Source organism: Eptesicus fuscus, chromosome 10 (assembly GCF_027574615.1).
Source record: "Eptesicus fuscus isolate TK198812 chromosome 10, DD_ASM_mEF_20220401, whole genome shotgun sequence".
In the NCBI taxonomy this organism is placed as follows: Eukaryota; Metazoa; Chordata; class Mammalia; order Chiroptera; family Vespertilionidae; genus Eptesicus; species Eptesicus fuscus.
The window spans coordinates 45,550,594-45,572,715 of NC_072482.1; the positions used below are offsets into that span (position 1 = coordinate 45,550,594).

The 22,122-nt window shown below is 38.4% G+C and overlaps 1 protein-coding gene across 5 annotated transcripts in view; it reads right to left on the bottom strand.

Moving 5' to 3' along the window:
- Nucleotides 1-21,502, bottom strand: part of RNGTT (RNA guanylyltransferase and 5'-phosphatase) — a 185,938-nt gene extending 164,436 nt beyond the window's left edge. For 2 of the 5 annotated variants that reach the window (XM_054722345.1, XM_054722344.1), the window contains exons 1-6: nucleotides 21,240-21,501; nucleotides 14,118-14,227; nucleotides 7,738-7,841; nucleotides 7,561-7,649; nucleotides 7,137-7,197; nucleotides 5,602-5,689 (exon numbers count right to left, since the gene is read on the bottom strand). In XM_054722345.1, the coding sequence (XP_054578320.1) occupies nucleotides 5,602-5,689; nucleotides 7,137-7,197; nucleotides 7,561-7,649; nucleotides 7,738-7,841; nucleotides 14,118-14,227; nucleotides 21,240-21,303 (516 nt within the window). In that variant the 5' untranslated portion in view covers nucleotides 21,304-21,501. Of the gene's footprint in view, nucleotides 1-5,601; nucleotides 5,690-7,136; nucleotides 7,198-7,560; nucleotides 7,650-7,737; nucleotides 7,842-14,117; nucleotides 14,228-21,239 lie in introns of all 5 variants that reach the window. The other 3 variants (XM_054722343.1, XM_028132476.2, XM_008147934.3) reach the window with 3 other exon arrangements.
- Between the last annotated feature and the right edge of the window lie 620 nt (nucleotides 21,503-22,122).

The window sequence follows — 22,122 nt, forward strand, 5'->3', positions numbered from 1 at the left end:
GAAAAATGGAGGCCAAGTAGGAGGATGCTGCACGGACATGCTCCCAGGAACAAGCTAGAATCACAACTGAAATACGGAAAGGCTTCTGGAATAATCAACGGAAAACTCACAGGAGAGGAACCCTGATACCCAAGGACTGAAGGTGGAGACTGCAAAGAGACTGGTAGGAGGGGTGGAGGCACAAAAGGGGTGGCCGGGCGCCCACAGATGGCAACTGAAGTCCCGGAGAGATATCTCAGCTGGAGAGGGGGGGCATGGGGAGGGGTGCCACTGAGAACTCTGGGTTCTAATCCCAAAGCTGGGCTCCCCAGCAGAGAGCACCAAATCTGAGGAGGGTACCCATGTAACATCTAGCTATGAAAAGCAGTGGGGTGCTGTCTGCCAGGGAGTGGCAAAATTTCCTGTGGAGCCACCCACCTTGTGCTCTGGCAGAGGGAGGGTGAAGTGGACTGGAGCTGTTGAGAGCAGAACCCAGGACTCAGGGGATAGATCTCAGAAGGCAGACACCCCAAGTTTCCTGGGCTGAGCCATTCCCTCACACAATAGAGGACATCTTTTCCACATAAACATCTGCCTTGCCTGGGGGAAAGACAGTCGACACACCCTACTGGAAAATACCTTGCCCTGAGGCCACTCAAGAAATTAAAAGTAACAGCCTCCAGGCAGAAGCCACTGCCCATCCTATTGAAAAAACTCTCACCACACCTGAGGACGATTGCCTGGGGGCAATTCAAGTCAGAATCCTATTAGTCTGTAGACAGAGATGGTCTCAGGAGGCTTTAAGTCTTTGCCTGATCCAATTAGTCAGAAACAGCCTTAAACACGGTCCTGCACTAGAGACTGAAAGGTGTAGAGGATCTACCTAACACATAGTCACAAACCCAAACAGACAACCAAAATGAGGAAACAAAGAAACAACCCCCAAATGAAAGAACTAGAGAACTCTCCAGAAGAAAAGATAAATGAAGCAGAGATAAGAAATTTATCTGAAACAAGAGTTCAGAGTAATGATGTTAAAAATGCTCAACAGTATGAAAAAAGATATAGTAACTATAAAAAAGAACAGTCTGAGATATAAAGAATGACATAATACAAATAAAGAACATATTGGAAGAAATACACAGCAGATTAGGGAAGCTGAGGATCGAATCAATGAATTAGAAGACAGAGTTGAAAATATCACTCAATTAGAGAACCAAAAAGAAAAACCAATTAAAAAACAGGAGGACAGTTTAAGGGAGCTGTGGGACAATGTGAAATGTAACAATATTAGAAGAGTAGGTGTGCCAGAAGAGGCATAAATGGAGAAAGGAATAGAGGTGTTTCAAGAAATAATGGCAGAAAACTTCCCTAACCTGATAAAGGAAAAAGTCACACAAGATCAAGAGGCACAGAAAACCCCAAACAAGAAGAACCCAAACAGACCCACACCCAGACACATCATAATTAAAATGCCAAAAATTAAAGACAAAGAGCGAATCTTAAAGGCAGCAAGAGAAAAGAAAACTGTTACCTACAAAGGAGTTCCCATAAGGCTGACACCTGATTTCTCATCAGAAACTCTACAGGCCAGAAGGGAATGGCATGAAGTACTCCAGGTAATGGAAAGTAAGGATCTGAGACCAAGATTACTGTATCCAGCAAGGCTATCATTCAAAATAGACGGTCAAATAAAGAGCTTCCCAGACAAAAATAAGGCTAAAAAGAGTTCATCACCACCAAGCCAGCATTACAAGAAATGCTAAAGAGATTGCTGTAAGGGATTGCTGAGAAGAAGAAACAGAGAGAGAAACCTAGCCATACGGAATTAAAATGGCTATATATAAGTACCTCTCAATAATAACCCTAAATGTAAATGAATTAAATGTTCCAATCATAAGGTGTAGGGTAGCTGAAAAGATTTTAAAAAAACATGACCCAACTATATGCTGCCTACAAGAGACCCACACCTCAAAACAAAACACACACACAGGATCAAAGTGAAGGGATGGAAAAATTTTTTTCCATGCAAGTGGAAAAGAAAAAACAAGCTGGAGTAGCAATACTCATCTCCGACAAAATAGACTTTGAAATGAAGGCCATCACAAGAGACAACAAAGGTTACTACATAATACTAAAGGGACCGACCGATCCAACAAGAGGATATAACCCTGGTAAACATTAGGTGCATCTAAATATATAGGTAAAAAAATACTTCTAGAGGACTTGAACTGAGAGATTGACAATACAGTCATAGTAGGGGGCTTTAACACTCCTCTGATTTCCCTGGACGTATCTTCCAGACAAAAACTTAACAAGGAAACAGACTCTAAAGGACACACTGGATCAGATGGATTTAATAGACATCTATAGAACATTTCACCCCAACACAGCAGAATATACATTCTTCTCAAGTGCACATGGACCATTCACAAAAGTATGGAGTTTTCTCAAAAAAATTAAAAATGAAACTCCCATTTGTCCCAATAATCCCACTTCTAGGATTATATCCCAAGAAATCAGAAACACCCATCAGAAAGGATATAAGCACCCCTACGTTCATAGCAGCACAATTTACAATAGCTAAGATTTGGAAACAGCCTAAGAGGCCATCAGCAGATGAGTGGATTAGAAAACTGTGGTACATCTACACAATGGAATACTACGCTGCAGTAAAAAAGAAGGAACTCTTGCCATTTGCAACAGCATGGATGGATGTGGAGAGCATCATGCTAAATGAAATAAGCCAGTCAGAGAAAGATAAATATCATATGATCTTGCTCATTTGTGGCATATAATGAACAACATAAACTAATGAACAAAAATAGAGCCCGAGGGGAAAAAAATATACTAGAATATACTAAAAGTAATCCTGTTATTTGCAGATTTTTAATATTTCCTACAACTTTTGTACTATCATGCTATGTTAGTATAGTTTTGGTAATATTATTATACTTAAAATCCTTTTATTCTTGAAATATTAATGTTTATTGCATGCATTATTATTATATGTAAGGTCATTTTTCTCAAATAATTGGTGTTTATTGCATGTAACATATTTAAAATAGTTTTTATTGAGATATTAATGTTTATTGTATGTAACATTATATTTAAGATCATTTTTCTTGAAATAGTAAGATTTATTGCATGTAACATTATTATATTTAAATTTGTTCTTTCTTGAAATAAAAAACTGAAAATAAATAAATAAGTAAATGAGTTTAATTTTTGCTATGTCACAAATGTTCACTGTTGTTCACAAGTATGCTGCAGTAAGAATGTGTGCAAGGCTAATGAAAATTCCATCACTGATACTAAAATACAATTAAAATATTGTAAAAGTAGGCCAATATTTTCAGATCCTAGGAACACTTAAGTTGATTCTTTACTACCTTTTATTTGAAAAGGTGTTACCAGCAACCAGCTCCTGTTTTGTCTTCAGAGCATTACTATCATAAATAATTGCCAACATAACCTGTGCTCCAAAACTTGGCAGGCCCAAAGTAAAGGCTTCCACTTCAATCCACATGAACAGAACCACTACCCATGATATGAAACATATATAACATATAAATATTTTAGCAGAGTTCTATAATTTTTATAACCTATAAAATACTCAATATAGAAATGTTTCCTATCAGTTCTCCCAAGAATACAACTAAACAATTTATAGTAAGGATTCACTTCTTTTTCTAAGTGTGTTAATTCTGAAATCATGACATCTGATTCCAAGTGCTAAGACTTCTTGACTGCCCTCCTTTGAATTCTTCAAGTATATTCGGCATATACTGCTATATTGGCTGCTCTCAAATGAGAAAATAGTTGTTTCTAATCATTCAAATAAAGACCTCAGTGTTATTTTAGGCTGCGTATCTTCTAGTCATATACCTAAATATATGTGCATGCATGTGTACTTGTAGCACATATTCATGTGAATGTGTAATTATGTAAACATACATATCATAATGCTATGTCATATATTCCCATATTATTGTTCTTCTGTTAAATAGCAGATGCATACTGTACAACGTAAATGACCTGCTTTGAACAGATATGTAAGCTGCTTCCAGTTTTATTACAAACAAAGCTGTGATGAAATTCCTTTCTCATAAATCTTTGTATTCATATCTGACTACTTCCTTAAAATAAAGTCTTAGATGTGGCCTTGATGAATCAGAGTATATAAACACTTTTAATGATCTTGAGAAACATCATCAAATCGTCCCTCCAGAGAGGGTGTGCCAATAAACACTCTAATTAACAATATATGAGTGCACCCATTTTATCCAGTTCTTTATAATTTTTTAGAACTTTGTCAATTTGATGGGGAACAGTAACAACATATATTTTAATTTGTATCTTTTACTAACAAGTGAGAAAAAAATCGTGTTTCTTGACTACTTGTATTTCATCTTTTAAAAATCATATTTTCATTGTTTCCTATATTTTTCTATTGAGGAATACCTCTCTTGCCTATTGGATTATAAAATTTCTTTATATGTAAAAATATTCATTTTTTATCTGTCATATATATGTTGGGTCTGAGCCCTTCTGCCAGGAACTAGACCTTCTTGAACGCTGGGTTTTCAACAGAGAAGCCATAAGATGTTGTGGGTATATGAGAGAGTCTTTATTGTAGAAGCTAGTGGCCATGTAGCCATTGCTAACAAGGAGCCACTAGACAAAACAGTTCTTCAAAGCAAAGTCCCATACAATAGCCACATACCGGCTGGTTAACAATACAACTTTCCCACACAGCAGCAGCAGCCTCTGTCCCACCGCCTCACCAAGCAGCTACTGGTCAGTAATACATCTTCCCATATTACAGCAGCATCTAACATAGGAGCTAGCCTCACGAAGCAGCCATACACTGCTGGAGGGTCAGTAACATACTTTATACTACCTAGACGAGAGGCTTCTTGCCAGGTAGTGAGGTCAGTCTTTTGGGTTACAGAAGGGCACACTTGTGCAGTGTATATACAAATTACTGTGGCCTTGCTCTTGCACCAGTGTATAGGCCTTGGACACCCTGATTAAGATTCCCACACTCAGAGTGGCCTTGAACATCTAGTGTACTCTCTATACTCCAATTGGCCTTATGCATTTGGCATACTCTGAATAGGGTCCCCAAAATATGCTTCAAATGTTTTTCCCAAATTGTCAAATATCTTTTTGCTGTTTCTATTGTTTTATAATACAGAATTTTTTTTTTTCATTTTTATGTGATCAATCTGGAAATCAGTGTAGCAACTACTTAGAGATTTGGACTTTGAAGCCAGAACACTCAGATGTGTGACCAAGGGCAAACTACTTAACTTCTCTGAGAATCAGTTTCCTTATCTGTAAAATGGAGATACCACCATATACTACACAGAGTTGCTATGAAGGTTCATACATTCCTTCCTTCATTCATTCATTGTTTCCCACCATGTCTGCCAAGCAAATAATAAGTATTCATTAGTAGCAGCTGTTACTATTATCACAGACACCACATTTTAATTTTTGACAACAGCTCTCAAATTTAAGTGTGCCTAAAAATCATCTAAGACCCTTACTATAAATCTAGGCTTCATTCCCATAATTTTTTATTATATAAGTCCAGGATGGGGCTCTAAAACATACATTTCTAATAAGGACCTTCAGGCAATTTGTTTTTCTTTTCTTTTTTTTTTCCCTCAGGCAATTCTGATGCAGGTAGTCCAGGAACACTCTAAAAAGGAATATTGGGAGCATTTGAAATCTTGTTTCCCAGCATATGTTGTCAGTTTGACTCAAACTCGGAAGGACAGGAGGGAGGGAGGGAGGGAGGGAGGTTTGTTCACGGATTCTGCCTTCAGTGATACACTGGGAATATCCTTCCTCATGCCAGAATTAAGTAAATACTGACCTATATTTTCTCCTATATTCTTATAGGTCTTCTAAAAGATATTTAATCCATCTAAAATACATTTTATTATATAGTTGACTAACTGACTCAATACCATTTGTTGAATAATTACCCTTCCCCCTCTGATTTGAAAAAGATCTCCTCTACCACCAGGAAATTAATGTTGTTTCTATTGCTTTACCATATGCTTTAATAACTGGTAAGGAATATCCCCTCATTATTTTTGTTTTTCAAAATCTTCTTGCTCATAATCTTGCCTGTTTGATTTGTCAAACTTTTTCTATGCTCAATAAATATTTATTGACTTAATGGAGGCACTGGATTTTACAAATACAAATTAACTTCATAGTAATTCTTCCAAAGTCTCATTGGGTCTTTGCTTGGAATTATATTAAAATTTTTAAATTTCTTCAAATCTTTTAATGTTCAAGTGTATCATCTTCATAAAGACATCCTACATTTCTCAATAACTTTATTCCTTGTTTTATACTTCTGTTACAGACAAGAGAAGTGGTTTAGAGCGTGAACTTTCAACTTAGCTTGCTTAGGATCTGATCTAAGTTCTAACGGTACAAAACCGGCAACCGATGACGAATTGAAGGCACACAAATACCGACCAAAATATTAACATTAACATAACTGTTTATGTTAATAAACAGTGACTTTATAATCATTCAATTTGTGTATACATTTTTGGGGGACACCTTATATGTCCCCTGAACTTCCTTATTATTCCTAATAGTTTTTCTGTTAATTCTCTGAACGAAGAAAATACTAGCCGCTTAAAATTTTAAAAATTACAAAAAATAAAAGGCAAATGAATTTAAAATTTTTTCCAATAGTACAAATAAGAAGTTAATTTATGGCATTTAGTTATCAGGAGAAAAATTATTCAATAAGCTGTATTGAAGCAAATGATTGGCTACATAGAAAACATTTAAATTGGATCCTCAATTCAAACTATATGTCAATATAAATACCAGAAAGAACAATAAATCAAGGCTCAAAATCAAACCTTAAAAATTCTAGAAGACCACTCCTAGCAGCATTATTTATAATAGGGCTTTATAATAGGAAAATAAATGAAAATAACCCAAATGTCATTTACTTATTTATTATATTTATTGTTTATTGCCTGTCTTCCCCCAACCCACCATCCCCACTCCTAGAATATAAGTTCCAGAAGAGCAAGGGCTTTTTTTCTGTTTTCCCTACTGATATGTTCCAACAGCCTGTACCTAGCAAAGAGTAGCAATCAATAAATACTTGCTGAAAGAAATGCCCATCAACAGGAGAATGAACATGCTGTAGTATATCCAGATGATGGAATACTACACAACAGAAAAAACGAACAGTTACATACATATATCAGCATGGTTCACTCTCAGATACTGAATGGGAAAAAATTTCAGTATAATACATATGGTATGAAATGCACAATTATAAAAAATAAATACGTAGTGTTTAGAGTTTCCCAATAGTATAGAAGAGGGGTAATTAGGGCTTTATCTTGAAAAATATTAAAACTACAAAAATTCAATTATTTTATAGCCTGCAAAATTTAGTCTTCTACTATAATTGGTGATTACTTTAAAAGGATAACATACCTTCACATCAACTCACTTGCAAAAACAAGAATGAAAACCCAATTACAAATAAACTATTCAACAGTGGTAAAGTCAAGTCAAACATACCTATAAGTTCAGGTGGGTTTCTTTCATTAAACCGCTCACACAGCCGAATGAATGTCTCGGTATTCTCAGTTGTAGGACACTCACCATGTCTAGCAATATGAAAACACTTGTTTTTAAAAGAAATTACACATTTCAGCAAAAGGTTTCAATATTAAAGAAATCTAATACAAGACTTACCCTTTACACTGAAGTTTTATATATTTGATTCCTTCTTTTTCTATGTCGTTTCTGTCATAGAACCTCGAAGTATTTGTCAAATCCACCAGCAAGCCCATTTTAACCTTATTAAGAAAAAAAAGGGGGACAGGTTTACTAGTAACTGAATTTGTTCCAAAACAAGTTGACTAAATGACAATATGCCAGTTCATCCATCCACACGGTGAGGTTTTATGCTCACTCTGCCAATGAACTATTAACAACATATGCATCACTTATCCAAGTCTTATTCAGGGCCTAGAACTTAGCAGGCAATAAATGAAATAAATTAAACCCCAAACGAATGATGGAACATGAACATAAGCAAAACAGACTCCACTTCAATATCACAAAAGTCTACCTAAAAAAGCAAGCACTGATACAGTTTTCAGCATCTGCTGCTCCACCTATGATTTACTAGACAAGAGGCTAGTGCAAGGGATAGCATCTATCTGAAATACACCCCAACCCAAACAAGCCCCAGGCACCATCAGCCCAGCATTACAAGAAACCATCACATGAGGCAGTTAAATTCTAAAGGGAGTATATAAGGTAAAGACTGTGTACGGCTGAAAGTCCCTTGTAAATCCTTTAAATAATCAGGAAAAAAACAGAACACGTAGCCATATTTTTGAATCTCTTTGAAAGTGGTTGGCAAACTCATTAGTCAACAGAGCCACATATCAACAGTACAACAATTGAAATTTCTTTTGAGAGCCAAATTTTTTAAACTTAAACTTCTTCTAACGCCACTTCTTCAAAATAGACTCGCCCAGGCCGTGGTATTTTGTGGAAGATCCACACTCAAGGGGCCAAAGAGCCGCATGTGGCTCGCCAGCCGCAGTTTGCCGACCACGGTCTTTGACAACTTAATCTTTTGGGCAGTTTTTCTTTCTGCATTAAAACAGAAATCATTATTTCCTCTGTTGAGCACTAACTGGTGTAGTTGTACTCAGCCTGGCAAGATAGTCCCACTAAGAAGTGCACACCTGAACTGAGCCAAGAAAAGTTAATCATACATCTTCCAACTCATTCTGAAGCCTGCATTCTCTGGAGAAAAATAACCTTTCTTTTCTAAATTGTTATTTTTCTCTCTTTTGTTATTATTTCACTTATTCAGTACCTACTGTTGGATTTGCCTTAAGGAAACTGCGCTACATAATGATTCCAATTCCATTGTTACAGGGGTGAAATAACAAAAACATTTCAATTTCACACATGACGAAATAGACAAAGTTGTGTGCTTCTAAAATATAACTAGATGTCATGTGCTCTACTGATTTTTCCAGATTCCTTAGCTTATGTGTAGACAAGTTTATCAATCAGGTAAGTTCTTTCTTAAATTAAATGTATTTTTATGGTATTTTTTGCAATTTGCCACCACTAGGCCTACTTCTCTTCTCTTCCCACATAGCTTCTGCAGTGATCTTACTTCCTTCAGAGGATATATACTAGTACACTGCCAAATACAAAGATTCAGACATCATATTACAGCTTCTCAGTGAGTTAGAATTAAAATCCATGATGTCTATCTCCAGGTTCAAAATGAGAAGTGAAAGTAAAGTGGGCTGAGCAAAAAATAATAAATTTTCTAAATATATAGGAATACTTTAGCCAAGAAAACTGAGGCAGTGTATTGTGTGACTAATTGTCGTGCCACATATATATATATGTAGAAATGTGTGAAGATGTCTGTGTGGATAATGTGTCTGTGTGTGAATGTATCTGAGTATAAAACATATACACATACATATATTACACTAGAGGCCCGTTGCATGATATTCGTGCAAGAATAGGCCTTCCTTCCCCTGGCTTCACTCCCAGCTGCCCAGTAGCCGGCATGTCCCCGCTTCCGGCCCGCCCAGGAGCCGGCAGGTCCCAGCTCCCGCCCACCCGGAGCCAGCAAGTCCTCGCTTCTGTCCTGAGCACGGCTCCCATAGCTCCCTCCACCGCCCCCCTTCCCCTCATAGCAGGCCTCATGCCCCTCCCGGCAGCTCCGTGCCTGCATATGCAAATTAACCTTCATCTTTGTTGGGTTAATTTGCATACTCACTCTGATTGGCTGTGGGCGTAGCAGAGTGATGGCTAATTTGCATGTTTCTCTTTTATTAGGTAATATATGCATATGTATTTGTCATAATAAATAATCCCAATCCATGAGTAAAGCTAATAGTATTATCTCATAGAGTTATGAGGTTTAAATAAATCCTGTGCCAAGTATTAGTCTACATGCCTTATTTTATTTAAGATGAAGTCATTTTATTTACAAATGAGGAAACTAAAACATGAATATGTTATGTAACTTGCCCACAAAGCTATAATTGGCAAACCAGAATTCAAACCCAGGCTGGCTTCTAAGCCCAAGCTCTTAGCTCACTGCCTAGGAAATAGTTAATGCTTTATACATGCTAACTATGACTTTCAGTACAATTATTGATAATGAAAATAAAAATTTTAAGTTTATAAGCTAAAATAAAACATATAAACAAATGAAGACTCAAAACTACATCAAGAAAATTATGAGTAAAAAGTTTCCAAAATCTAAATGGTGACTCTTGCCCTGGCCGGTATGGCTCAGTGGTAGAGCGTCAGCCCACGCACCAAAGGGTCACAACTTCAATTCCCAGTCCAAGGCAGGTACCTGGGTTGCAGGTTCCTTCCCAGCCCTTGTCAGGGTGCATTCTGAAAATCAATGAAAAAATCAATGGAAAAAATATCCTTGGGGGAGGATCAACCAAATAAATTAAAAAATAGATAGATAAATATCTAGACAAATAGAGATAGATGATAGATAGATAGATAGATAGATAGATAAAAATAAATAAATCATGACTCTTGTATCCCATGATAGGAGCCTTGCACACAATGGGCACTAATATTTACTGAACGTACTAATATACAGCATACAATAACAGACTATCGAGAGTATAAAATAGGAGAGTTATAAAGATTAATGAGTTGAATTATGTCCTCTAAAAAGATATGTTCAAATCTTAACTGGCTATGAATATGACTTTATTTGGAAACTAGAGGCCCGGTGCACAAAAATTCGTGTACTCGGTGGGGGGTTGGGAGGGGGCCCCCTCAACCCAGCCTGTGCCCTCCTGTAATCCAGGACCTCTCGGGGAATATCCACCTGCCAGCTTAGGCCTATTCCCTGGGGAATTGGGCCTAAGCTGGCAGTTAGACATCCCTCTGGTAGTCCGGGAGCCCTGAGGAGATGTCCAACTGACAGCTTAGCCACAGTTGGACATCCTTAGCGCTGCGGAGGCAGGAGAGGCTCCCGCCACCGCCACTGCACTCGCAGCCGTCAGCCCAGCTTGTGGCTGAGTGGAGCGCACTGACCACCAAGGGCCAGCTCCTGCATTGAGCATCTTCCCCCTGGTGGTCAGTGCACATCATAGCAACCGGTCATTCCAGTCATTCCACCATTAGGGTCAATTTGCATATTACCCTTTTATTATATAGGATAGGGTCTTTGAAAATATAATCAAGATGAAGTCATACTGAATCAGGGTGTCCCTATAAGTGAAAAATGTGGACATAAACATATACAGGAAGAATGTCAACAATGAAGCAAAGACAAATGAAGGAGCTGCAAGCCAAGAAATGCCAATGATTGCTGGCAATCACTAGAAGCTAGGAGAAAAGCATGGAAAAGAATCTCCCTCCAAGCCTCCACAAAGAATCAACCTTGCCAACACTTAAATTTGGAACTTCTAACATCCAAAACTGTGAGAGAATAAAAGTCTGTTTTTTTAGCCCTGACCGGTTTGGCTCAGTGGATAGAGTATCGGCCTGTGGATTGAAGGGTCCCAGGTTCGATTCCGGTCAAGGGCATGTACCTTGGTTGTGGGCACATCCCCAGTAGGGGGTGTGCAGGAGGCAGCTGATCGATGTTTCTCTCCCATCGATGTTTCTAACTCTCTATCCCTCTCCCTTCCTCTCTATAAAAAATCAATAAAATATATATTAAAAAAAAAAAGTCTGTTTTTTTAAAGTAATTTTTTATTTTTCAATTGCAGTTGACATACAGTATTAGTTTAAGGTGTACAACCCAGTGATTAGACATTTACATATCTTATGAAGTGACTGCCCCAATAAATCTACTACCCATTCTGACACCAGTTATATTATCATTGATTATATTCCCTATGCTTATTTTATATCCCCATGACTATTCTGTATCTACCAATTTATACTTCTTAACCCCTTTACCTTGTTCACCGATCCTAACCCCCAAATTGTTCTCCGTATCTATGAGACTGTTTCTGTTCTGCTTATTTATTTTTCAAATTCCACATATAAGTGAAATCATCTGGCATTTGTCTTTCTCTAACTTATTTCACTTAGCATAATACCCTCTAGACCTATCCATGTTGCAGATGGCAAGATTTCACTTTTTTATGGCTGAATTACATTCCATTGTATACATGCACCACTTCTTCTTTATCCATTCATTTATTGTTGTACACTTACGTTACTTCCATATCTTGGTTATAGTTAATAATGCTTCAATAAGCATATTGATGTATATATCTTTTCAATTTAGCATTTTGAGTTTCTTTGGGTAAACACCCAGAATTGAAGTTGCTGGGTCCTTCTTTGTCTCTTGTTATAGCCTTTGTTTCAAAGTCTATTTTGTCAGGTATAATTATTACCACCCATCTTTTTATTTTGTTTTCATTTTCATAAAATACGTTTTTTATCCCTTTACTTTCAATTTGTGTGTCTTTTGATCTGAATTGAGTCTCTTGTAGACATATGTAAGGGTCTTGTTTTGTTATCCATTCAGTCACCATATGTCTTTTGATTGGAGCCTTTAATTCATTTGCATTTAAAGTAATTGTTGATAAATATGTATTTATTGCCATTTTATTATTCGTATTTTTTATTTTTTCTTCTTCTTCTTAAAGAAAACCTTTTTAGCATTTCTTGTAATACTAGTTTGGTGGTAATAAACTCCTTTAGCTTTTTCTTGTCTGGGAAGTTCTTTATCTGTCCTTCCATAGCTTTGCTGAGTAGAGTAATCGTGATTGTAGGTTCTTGATTTTAATCACTTTGAACGTTTTATGCCACTCCCTTCTGGTCTGCAAAGTTTCTGCTGAGAAATCAGCTGACAGTCCTATAGGAGCTCCCTGGTAGGTAACTAACTGCTTTTCTCTTGCTGCTTTTAAGATTTTTTGTTTGTCTTTAATCTAAAGTTCTGTTGTTTTAACCTTTTGCACTCGGATGTCGAGATTAAAATTACTCTTTGAATGTATCAATAATTTGAAATATAAAAAAATCCAAATAAATAAGTTTGTATGAAAAGAAACTCCAGTTTTTTATTCTACTGCCGCGCTTTGTAAAATCTGGTGTATTTAAAAAATTAAATCCCGAGTAGAATAAAGGAATCGAGAATAAAGCAAGTGAGTGCAAAGGGTTAAGCCACCCAGTTTGTGTTAACTTGTTACAGCAGTCCTAATCAGTATTATGTCAGAATAACATAGAAAATTACAATTTCATTTAGGAAAATAGTTTGGCACATTCTTGTAAAATCCACCATGCACTCAGCAATAATAATCTTGGATATTTGTCCCATAAAAATGAAAACTATGTTCACACAAACACCTGTACATTAATGTTCATGGCAGCTTTACTTACAATACTCCACAACTGGAGACAACTCAAACTGGTTAAAAGATTATTTAACTATTCAACAGGAGAATGGATTAATAAATTCTGATACATCCATACAACTGAATAGTATTCAGCAATAAAAAGGAATAAACTTTTTATTGATACTTGCAACAACTTGGATGGAACACAAGGGAATTATGTTTAGTGAAAAAAGTAAACCCCAAAAGATCACATACTGTTTTATTCCATTTATATAAAATTCTCAAAATGATCAAAATAGGAAAAACAATATGTGACTTTTGGGGATTGACATCTTATATAATTGTAGTATAATATCAAAAGCAGGAAATTGACATTGGTACAGAACCATTGAGCAGGTTGCAGATCTTATTTAGTTTTTACCAGTTTTTATATGCATTCATTTGTGAATATGTGTGTATTGTTCTTTGCAGTTTGATCCAACGTACTGATTCATGGTGGTGGTGCAGAACTGTTCCAGACCCCCTTCCCACTCCCAACCTTGTACAGATAATAGTTCTGTACCAATGTTGACTTCCTGCTTTTGATATTGTACTACAATTACATAGGATGTCACCAATGGGAATAAATGGATGAAGGGTTCATAGAACTCTGTACAATTTTTGCAGTTTCAAATAAAAAGTGTTTTTTTTAAAGCTACCTGAAGAACAAGAGGAAGATAAAGTATATTAAATTAGTATAAAAAATCTTTTGTTTCTTACCTTCAAACTCTTTAGATAATTTGAGAGCATACTGGGATAGAACCGATTTTCTTCAGCAACTTGACTATCATATCTTGGTCCTAACATTGTCTTCAGAGGTAAGAATCTTCCTAAACAACATGAAGATGAGTAACAATTTTCATTAAAAAAAAAAAAAGGTCCAGGTTAAAACGCTCTAATTAGCAATTCTCAAAGTCACTTTCTTAAAATGTTTTAAATGAACTGTTCACGAAGCATTCTCAATGTAAACTATACTTTTAAAAGATACTGCCTTGGAACTTTTAAGGACAACATAAATTCTAGAAACTGACAAAGGAATATAATAGAAAAAGAGAAATTACCAGGTTATAGAACTTATATGAATACTCTTAAGTTCTAAACCACTACATTAAAAAATTATTGCCTTAAAACCTTTAAAGATACGGTACTAGAAATTTAATAAAGGAGTAACTTAAATCAGTTCTTTAAAATTCCTAATTATACATTCTTTTTTTTTTAATATATTTTATTGATTTTTTCACAGAGAGGAAGAGAGAGGGATAGAGAGTTAGAAACACCGATGATAGAGAAACATCGATCAGCTGCTTCTTGCACAACCCCTACTGGGGATGTGCCCGCAACCAAGGTACATGCCCTTGACCGAAATCGAATCTGGGACCTTTCAGTCCGAAGGCCGATGCTCTATCCACTGAACCAAACCGGTTTCGGCCTAATTATACATTCTTAATATAAACTTGAAACTCTATCTTATGGACCTTATCTTACATCTAAGGATAAGGATCATCCTGAGAAGCATGCTAACCAAAATCACTCTCCAAACAACTATCAGTGATTATAATTTCAGCAAGACTGACTGACCTTTTTGGCCTTTATTTCTGAATCACAATATAAGCATAGAAGAAGTCACCTTATATAAGCAATTTTTAAATCACCCATTTTAAATGTTTTATATGTTAAAACACAATAAAATAATTAAAAATAAATATCTACCTAAAATAATACCTGAGTGAAATATTAACATCTGTCCAGAGGCTTTAACCTAAATTTCATAAAAAGATAACTTTAAAATTTTTTATTTTCTATAAAACTTCTCAAGGTCACCAAAGCCTTGGCCAGGTGGCTTAGTTGGTTGGAGTGTCATTCCATACCCCAAAAGGCTGTGGGTTTGATTCCTGGTCAGGGCACATACCTAGGTTGTGGGTTCAATCCCAGTTGCATGTACAGGAGGCAACCGACCGATATTTCTCTCTCACATCAATGTTTCTATCTCTCTCTCAAAAAAGAAAAAATCAATAGAAACATATCCTCAGGGAAGGATTAAAAAAATCCCCAATAACCTCCACACTGCTAAATCCAATGGTCAATTATCAGTTCTCAAACAAGCCCAGCCGGTGTGGCTCAGTGGTTGAGCGTGGACCCATGAATCAAATCAAGAGATCACAGTTTGCTTCCCCGTCAGGGCACATGCCCAGGTTGTGGGCTCAATCCCCATTAGCGGGTATGCAGGAGGCAGCCGATTGATGATTCTCTCTCATCATTGATGTTTCTGTCTCTCTCTCCTCTACCTTCCTCTCTCTTAAATCAATTAAAAAAAAAAACATATTTTTTAAAAAGACAACTCAAATGACTGGCCACTTTTTAATTTAAGAGGGAGCTCATGAATCACTTTTTCAATGGCTTCCAGGACACTATATCCTCCTGGTTTTCCTAACTCTCTGGCTTCTCCTCAGTCTCTTTAACTGGCTCCTCCTCATCTCCCTGGCCTCTCTATGTTTTGTCCAGGCTCTGTCCTTGGACTTCTTTCTATCTACACTCACTCCCCTGGCATCTTAGCTGGTGTCATAGCTTTTAAAGCCACCAAAGTACTGATGCCTCACAAAGGTGTATCTCCAGCCCAAACCTCCCCCTTAACTCTAGTGATTGATTATCAAACTGCCTACCTGACTTAGTCTCTACTTGATGTCTTACAGACATCTCAGTCTTTTTCTTTTTCTTTTTTTTTTTCCAGAGAGAGTAGAAGAGAGGAGGGGGGAGAGAGAAAGAGAAACATCGATGTGAGAGAGACATTGATTGGCTGCCTCCCGAACACACCCCAATCAGGGCCAAGGATCAAGCCTGCAACCCAGGCAGGTGCCCTCAAATGGAATCAAACCCGAAACCCTTGAGTCCACAGGCCAACTCTATCACTGAGCAAAACCAGCAGGGCCAGACATCTCAGTCTTGATATCCAAATATGGTATCTCCATATTCAAACACCAAAAGCTGGGCCTCTCATGGTCTTCCCTGTCACAGCAAATGGTAACACATTTTTTAGCAGCTCAGGCCAAAACCTTTAGAGCTATCCCTGACCTTGACCCCTCTCTTTCTAGCACATCCCATATCTAATCTTAGCAAGTCCTATGACATCTTCAAAATATATCAGAATCTGACCTTCTCACCACCTCTACCATTATCTCACCTAGATTATTATAGTTCACTTAGTTTATTTAACAGAGTGCCTATTATGTACCAGGCATTGTTCTAGGTACATGGAATATATTAGTGGGGGGAAAAAACAAAAACAGATAAAAGTCCCTGACAGAGTTTACATCCTACTGGGAAATATAAACAATAAACATAATAAATAAGTTAATAATATGGTATGTTAGGAGATTCATGCCATTAGACCCTCTCCTCCAACTATCTATCTAGCAAACTTCTATTTATTCAAGATAATTCATGTATCAGCTCCTCTGGGAAGCCTTCCCTGACCCCCTTTTCCCTCCCCATCTCCTCTTACCCAACCTCAAACAAAGAATTAGGTTCATTACCTCTGGTATTCCATAATATTCTATAATAGTTATTACTGCATTTATTATAACAGAAAGGTACTTTAAAATAATGGTTTGCTATTCCCATGAGACTATGAGCTCTTTAAGGTGAAGGACTATATCATGATCATCTCCCTAACCCCAAGGAGTAGCACAAAGTAGGTACTCAAATATTTGCTATGGCCCTAACCAGTTTGGCTCAGTGGATAGAGCGTCGGCCTGCGGACTGAGAGGTCCCAGGTTCGATTCCAGTCAAGGGCATGTACCTTGGTTGCGGGCACATCCCCAGTAGGTGTGCAGGAGGCGGCTGATTGGTGTTTCTCTCTCATCAATGTTTCTAACTCTCTATCCTTCTCCCTTCCTCTCTGTAAAAAAAAAAAAATCAATAAAATATATTTTTAAAAAATATTTGCTATGTTAAATAAGTTCAAAGTTACCATCACTATCACAAGACTGTCTCATATTTATATTCCCAGTTAGTGCCTAATAAGTTCTTACTTAAATAATTTTATGTTCAATGACATTTAAGAAATAAGAAGCTTGTTTTCTTTAAAGTGTTCAGTTGAAATCTATCATACAGAAGGAGAAAACAGAATTCTTCAGAAATAAAGTTTGGCCCTATCTACAGGAGCTCTCTCACTGGAAGTCTGGTTTAATTAGAGAAGGAGACTTCATAGTGGAACAGATTATATATAATTAGCACCATCTTCTTTCTGATCCAGGAAAATTATGAACTTCTGGCACTAATAAAATGCATCCTAATGTTTACAATGAGAAAATTTAAGCAGGCACAACACATTTTCCTACATATGTAAAATATCAAAGAAATTATACAGTAAGCATAAGTTACTTTTATAGTTAGAAAACTTAGGAAGAAAAAAGGAAGTAGAAAATGGGAATGATTCCTTCTTTTTCACTAAATCTTGCAAGAATATAGCTAGTGTTTTTTGCTCTGCTAACTGTAAAACACTACTAACCCTTCATTTCCAAAATACACCATGCAACATGAACACTTCTAGAACACAGACAAAACTTAAAGGGAATTTCAGAGAAACATCAAGAATTCTACACTGCATTCACTTTACTTTCTAATAAGAATTACAAGCTGAAGCACTATTTATTAGTAAGTAAAGATCTAGTTTGGTTGTCTGGAGGCCTGGGGTTCTGTCCAGGGACTACAATCAATCAGGTGAGCTTAGAGACTCGCTAAACCACAATAATTAAGAATCTAGCCAAAATATTCCAATGCTATAAAGGAAAAACTTTTTATTCTTTATCTTCATTTCCAACAGATGGATTTTTTTTTAAAAAAAGCACACAATTCTGTTTCTGGGAGAGGTATAAAGCTGCCTGGAGCTCAGCACCTCACCTGCTGCTATCAACCCCCAGCAGTGCTACATTTGTCCCATTTTTAATCTAACAGTAAGTCAATGTTCTGATATTTGTCGTTGCCATCCTGCAGACTATATTAAAATTCTGATTTTAAGCTATTTTTTTAATCCAAAAAGATTCACTTTGACAAGAATGTCTCTATGATTTTGTTTTTCTTGAAGTGTAGCAGATAACTCTAATGAAAGGATCCAGGAAATAATCTCCAGGCTAGAAAAGACACCAAACATCCAAGTTCAGAAGTTTCTCCATAACTTTACAGAGAAAAACCAATGTAAAAAGAAAAGATTCGCCAGGCCAGTGTGGCTCAGTGGTTGAGCATCGACCCATGCATCAAGAGGTCACCTGTTCGATTCCAGGTCAGGGCACATGCCTGAGTTGCAGCTGAACCCCAGTAGGGGTCGTGTAAGAAACACCCCAATGGATATTGATGTTTCTCATCGATGTTTCTATCTCTTTCTCCCTCTCCCTTCTTCTCTCTAAAAAAGGATTCAATGTTAAGTTAGAAATGGTAAAGGAAAAAGTCACAATGGCTAGAGAGTAAGACCTAGAAAGAAAATGTAGAGTTGTGATCATTTCATTTGAAGAAAGTACAATGATTATCAAGTACACTTGTTTTCATTACAACCGACAATGCATATAAGTGATTAGAACATAAACAAAATTATTTCATTTTTATTGAAGAAAAACATTTCCTTACACTAAGACTTGGTTAAAGTATCTTTCAGTTAAAGTTATGGATAAACTTTTATCCATAGTTTTTATGGCTTTATTGACTAAAGATTTTATATGGAATGTGAAAAAAGCTGACAAATTAGAAGAATCAGAAAATTAAATTAGCCTAGCCAGCATGGCTCAGTGGTTGAGCATCGATCTATGAACCAGCAGGTCATGGTTCGATTCCCCAGCAGGGCACGTGCCCAGGTTGCAGACTCAAACCCCAGTGTGGGGAGTGCAGGAGGTAGTCGATCAATGATTCTCTCTCATCATTGATGTTTCTATCTCTCCCTCTCCCTTCTTCTCTGAAATCAAGAAAAATATATTAAAAAAGAAAATCTAACTTAAAAATAACTTAGAGAATCTCCTCTTCCAACAATTTTATATAACTAAACATAGTATAAATATGTACTCAGACGCCACTACAAAATCCTTTATATTTTGTTTCAAAACACCCTTCTAGAAAAAACACACATCCAATAAAGGACTTGTATTTACAAGATACAAAGGACTCTAACAACTCATCAATAAGATAACCCAATTTTAAAATCAGCAAAAGATTTGGACACTTCACACAAGAAGATACATGAACTGCCAAACAGCACATGAAAAGATGCTCAACGTCAAACCACAGTAAGATAATAAAGTGGATAAAATTTAAAAGCCTGATCACACCAAGTGTTGGAGAGGATGTGGAGCAAATAAAACAATCATATACGTATTGATGGTGGAAATGTAAAATGTTCAGATTTTGGGGAAGAGTTTGGCAGGTTTTTTTTAAAGGTTAAATGTACACCCACCATATGATCCATTTCTATTCTAGAGATTTACACAAACGAAATGAAAGAATATGTTCATACAAAGAATTGTAAATGAATGTTCCTAGCAAGTCACTCTGTAATAGCCAAAAACTGGAAACAACCCAAATGACCAGAAACAAGTGAATGAAATAAACAAATTGTGGTGTATCCATAACAATGGACTACTACTCAGCAATAAATGGGGATGAACTATTGCTACACACAAGTACATGGAAAAATATCAAAATAATAATCCTGAGTGAAAGAAGCCAGATACTCCACCAATAAAAAGTACATACCAAATGATTCCACTTATTTAAAAAATATATAGAAAATGCAAATTACTCAATAATAACAGAAAGCAGATCAGTGGTAGCATGAAGAGGGAGAGATTTAAAAAGGGCAGGAGGACCCCTAGCCTGCTTGGCTCGGTGGATGGAGCGTCAGACGGGAGGGTCCCGGTTCTATTCCGGTCATCAATGTTCTCTCTCTGTGTCTCTCCCCCTCCCTTCCACTCTCTCTAAAAATCAATGGAAATATATCCTCGGGTGAGGATTAACAACAACAAAAAAGGGCAGGAAAAAGACTTTGAGAGGTGATGCGTTCTGTTGACTACCTTTTATTTTTAATATATTTTTATTGATTTCAGAGAGGAAGGGAGAGGGAGAAAGAGAAAAACATCCATGATGAGAATCACTGATCGGCTGCCTCCTGCACACCCAATTTTGGGGATCCAGCCCGCAACCCGGGCATGTGCCCTTGACCGCAATCGAACCCGGGACCCTCCAGTCCGCAAGCCTAGCTCTAAGGTTGACTATCTTGATTGTGGTGATGGTTTCTTGCGTTGTTTCATAGATGTGTGTGTGCGTATAATAAAAACTTAGCAAACTGTACACTTTCAAGTTTGATGTGTGTCCAACTCAATAAAAATGAGGGGGGAAAAACACAATTAAGTGATTTAGAATTTTTTTAAGCTCCAGTCTCATGTTGATCCATCGCACGGCGGAAAACTGCCCCTCCTCTTCTTTAGCCTCCCCTTCTCCATCTCAAGACCGACACTGCCCCTTCCCCTTCTAAGGACCCTGAGAGGTTCGCAAACTTCCCACTAAGTTTCCAGTACTGTCCACTGTGCTCTTGGGTCCTCGGTCCCTGCCGCACCAGCCTCCGGTCTACCTGCCCGTCCGCGATCCTCAGCCTAATCCCCGAGTCCCAAGTGCCCCCACCCACCGACCCACCCGCTCCGGCCCAGGTTCCCCAACACTCCTCCACGAAGCTCCATCCGACCGAGCACACCCCGATCCCGGAACGCCACCAACAGGCGCTCCAACACCGAGAGCTGCGCCCCTCGGGGATGGCCCACCCCAGCAGCCGCCGGTGCGGGGACTCGAACACCCCGGGCGGGTTACCTGCCACCGGCTGGCCGCGCCGGGGACAGTTGAGCCACCGCGGCGGGATCTTGTTGTGAGCCATGACTCGGAGCCGCGCAGAGCCGCCCCCCGCTCCGCCAACGCTCGCCGCGCCTCCGCCGCCGCCGCCGCCGCCGCCTCGCGGGCCGCTCCGCACGGAGGTGCGCGGCCGCCGAACCCCAGCCGAGATCCGGGTTCCAGCCGCTCCCAGCCGGGTAACGTTAGGGGCTGCGCACCACTTTCATTATATAGCGACTCCCCTGCTCCAGGCGAGCCCACAATGCACTGCTCCTTCCGCCCCCAAGCCCCGCCCCCTCCTTTCCGAGGTCAGAGGGGAAGAAAGAGAAGCTCGGCGGGTTTTCCCTCGCCCCGCCCCTCCCCGCCCCGCCCGGAGCCCGGCTCGCGCGCGCGCGCATGTCCACAGCTTTGCGCAGGCGCAGTCGCCCTCGTTCGGGGCTGGCCGACTGAACTTCGGGTGAGTTTCCCCTCCGGGGAGCAGACAGGAGCCAGAAGAAAGGAAAAGAAGGCGAGCCAGTTTCCATGCGTAGGCTGGTCCGCAGCTTTCCTAGGAGCATCTCTGGTACGAAGGAAAGGGCATCACACCGCTGTCGCAGCTCTAGAGCCCGATCGCCCTTTGTCGGCCCAGCTTGCGTCCCGGCTGGATCTGCCTTTTGATTTGGAATTTGGGGAGCCGACGTGGGTCCAGAGAAGAAAGCCTGAGAGAAATTCTGAAGGCGAAGGGATTGGAGTACCAGAAATGAGGACTTGCTCTTCGGGGAGGTGCTCCTGCGGATCCATGTGGTGTCTGAAATGGATCCAAAAACTTCCGTTAAGACTTGTGTTCGTACATGTCTACAGCAGAGTGTCCAAGCACAATCGGAAC